Here is a 3,039-nt window from a genome sequence, read left to right on the forward strand (position 1 = left end):
ATTCAAAGCGTCACGTGGAGAAGTTGCTAGCCATCATCAATTCTTTGGAGAATTAATTAGGTATAATTTCTGCTCCGTAGAACAAGCATGTTTTAGGTTTCAATTATACTTAAAGCATGATTAATTCAAATTATGAGCATGATACATGTGAGAATTACGCGAATAGATTTTGTCTAAATAATCTTCTAAATAGATCTGATTTTATGTGATTTAAACGTTCGTTCATGATAAACGCACGCTTCCGCTGCCAGTTCCTCCAATTGGTATCAGAGCCAGGTTTTGGCTCTGATTATTCGGATTTAAATTTCGCGAATTTCATGTATGCATGTGTTATTTGATTACGAAGCATGTTCTTGTAGTTTATTGTTTGGTTTTATGCATGATGAACTCAAGAACATTCGAATCAACAGAACTTGAATTATTCGGTTGTACAAGGCGTGCGATTCGTCGGCGCTTGCGCCGGGACGAATCGCACAACATGTGATCGGAAGAGGGACATCGAAGCATTGGGAGCCGAGGGTCGACGGTGATGGGGCGACGTGCAGACGAGCGTGGGCTCGTGCGCGCCGCCGGGCAAAACCGCAAACCCTAGGCGGCGGCCCGATGCGAGATCGCGATGGCGCCGAATGGGAGCGAACGATGCGATCCAACGACGACATGAATACGAGCATGGGCTCGTCCATGCCGCCGCAGAGACCGCGACAGGTTCTTGCTCAGCCACGCCGGTCGCCGATGCTGGTGGAGAGAGACGGAGCTCGCTGCTCGTCCGAGAGTAACGACTGTCTTCTCCGCCGGACCTAACCCTAACCCTAACCTTAAAACCTAACCCTAGTCGCCCAACCCTAGCGACGCGCGACCGAGAGCAGACACGCCGGGAGCGGCGGCTGCTGGAACGCGCAAGCTCGTCGGGGCAGTGGGAGATCGCCGGAGAAACACGGTTGTAGCCGCGTTCTGGTTTGACGTCGACGGATGGAGAGTCTCGGTGTTATTTCGCCGGAAGAAAGGGAAAAGGAAGCGGCGCACCTTCGGGCGCGGGCTGCCGGTGACGCTGGAAGGCGAACTCGCCGTTCCGGCGAGCTAATCTCCGGCGAATCTTCATCATCGATGATCATGCGAACTTTGGTCTCGAGATATTGACGAAAGAATATTTTAATGATTATTTAATTCCTAAATTAAAAGATATCATTAAAAATAATATTATTTAATGAAATAAAATATTTTGGGAAGATTTCCCTAGATGATATAGATAAGAATAATTTAATAGTTTCCTAAATATTATATATATCTAGAATCCTAATTAGGATAGATATGTAAGATTACATTAAATAATATAATTATTTTCTTCCTAATCTTGAACATGGATATTATATGAATTTAATTTTTCATGTCTAATTAAGATTTAAATAATGTACTTTATTTTAGATATATCTTATAGTATGACATGAATAAGAATTAAATTCTAGATTAATTAATTCCTAAACTAAGATACTAAAGATAATAAAAGATTTAATTATCCAGTCAATTAAATACCAACAGAATTTAATTAGTCTTAATCTGCCTTAAGGCTAAAGGATAATTAATAAAAAACCATAACCCAAATATCTAAGCGATAATTATGAACTTAAAGTTTATATATGGTCTCCATCGGTTGGACTGCCAAATTTTGTGAAGCTAGTTTCTAATATTATCGCCACCCACAATAATCCTACGAAACAGTAAGTTCATAAGGGCGGACTTCTCACATAATAAATAGAATGAACTAGAAAGTGGTTCCTAATATTATCGCCACTCTGCTCTGTGGGGACAATAATCCTAAGGAACTACGAGTTTCAGGGTTCAATCAAAATTTATGAGATAGCTTGATTTTGTTATCAACACATGAACATTGTCATGGAATTGTGTTGTAGAAATAAAATTTTGTAATGCTAAATCTGATGGTCGGCAACATTAGGCGGCCATGTCATTTTGTGGTCTCTGGACTATTCGTCGGTGTTGTGACCAGTAAAATTGTCAAAATTTTAATGCGAATTAACCTCCTCTGGAGGGTACAATTTATTAATTTTGTTGTTGTAAGATTTTGAAAAGTTTTATGGTTAATCTATTCAATTTCTTTACATAAGTTTATGACAAATAGTAAATTTTTCTATTTGCAGTGCAATAAAATCCGTCAATATGTCTTTTAATCCTCTTTCTGCAATTCTCAAAGAAAACAAACTCGAGGGCCAAAATTACATAGAATGGAAACAAAATTTGGATATCGTTCTCACAACAACAGAAGAGTACAAGTTTGTGCTCACTACTCCACGCCCCCCAGTGCTGGCGGCTAATGCTGCGCAGGCACTGCGAGATGCGCATAGATGGTGGCATAAGGCGAATGAGATGGCTAAGTGCTACATGTTGGCATATATGTCTTCAGTGCTCAAGCATCAGCATTCTGCCATGGAAACTGCCGCCGAGATTATGCAAAATCTTGCAAATCTTTTTGGTACTCAAAATCGAACGGCTAAGTCTCAAGCCTTTCGGAGTATCATGACGAAGACTATGAAGGAAGGCACATCTGTGAGGCAACATGTCCTCGAGATGATGAGCCACCTCAACCAGATTGAGGTTTTAGGAGGGACGATCGATCCCGAGTCCCAGATTACTATAATTCTTCAGAGTCTTCCCCCTAGCTTCCAGCAGTTCAAGCTCAATTTTGAGATGAACAAGCGGGATTACACTTTGGCTGAGCTGCTGACTGAACTTCAGTCGGCGGAGGACCTTATGGTTCAAGCTAAGAGTAGCTATGCTGAGTTTGGCGCCTAATTCCTCTGGCTCTAAGCCTCGCGCAGGAAAGAAAAAGGCACCGAACCCAGTGGGAGCTAAGAATGCTAAGGGAAAGAAGAAGGAAGAAGAAGAAGAAGAAGAAGAAGAAGAAGAAGAAGAAGAAGAAGAAGAAGAAGAAGAAGAAGAAGAAGAAGAAGAAGAAGAAGAAGAAGAAGAAGGGTGATAAGAAGCCTACTGGAAAATGCTTCAAGTGTGGAGAGAAAGGTCATTGGA

The 3,039-nt window shown here is 41.4% G+C and overlaps 1 protein-coding gene across 1 annotated transcript; it reads left to right on the top strand.

The window, feature by feature from the left end:
* Positions 1 to 639: 639 nt before the first annotated feature.
* LOC125220504 lies at positions 640 to 2,805 on the top strand. Its single transcript, XM_048122668.1, has 2 exons — positions 640 to 772; positions 2,276 to 2,805. Exons 1-2 carry the CDS (start codon positions 640 to 642, stop codon positions 2,803 to 2,805), a joined length of 663 nt encoding a protein of 220 aa, XP_047978625.1.
* Positions 2,806 to 3,039: the final 234 nt, after the last annotated feature.

Source organism: Salvia hispanica, chromosome 4 (assembly GCF_023119035.1).
Source record: "Salvia hispanica cultivar TCC Black 2014 chromosome 4, UniMelb_Shisp_WGS_1.0, whole genome shotgun sequence".
In the NCBI taxonomy this organism is placed as follows: Eukaryota; Viridiplantae; Streptophyta; class Magnoliopsida; order Lamiales; family Lamiaceae; genus Salvia; species Salvia hispanica.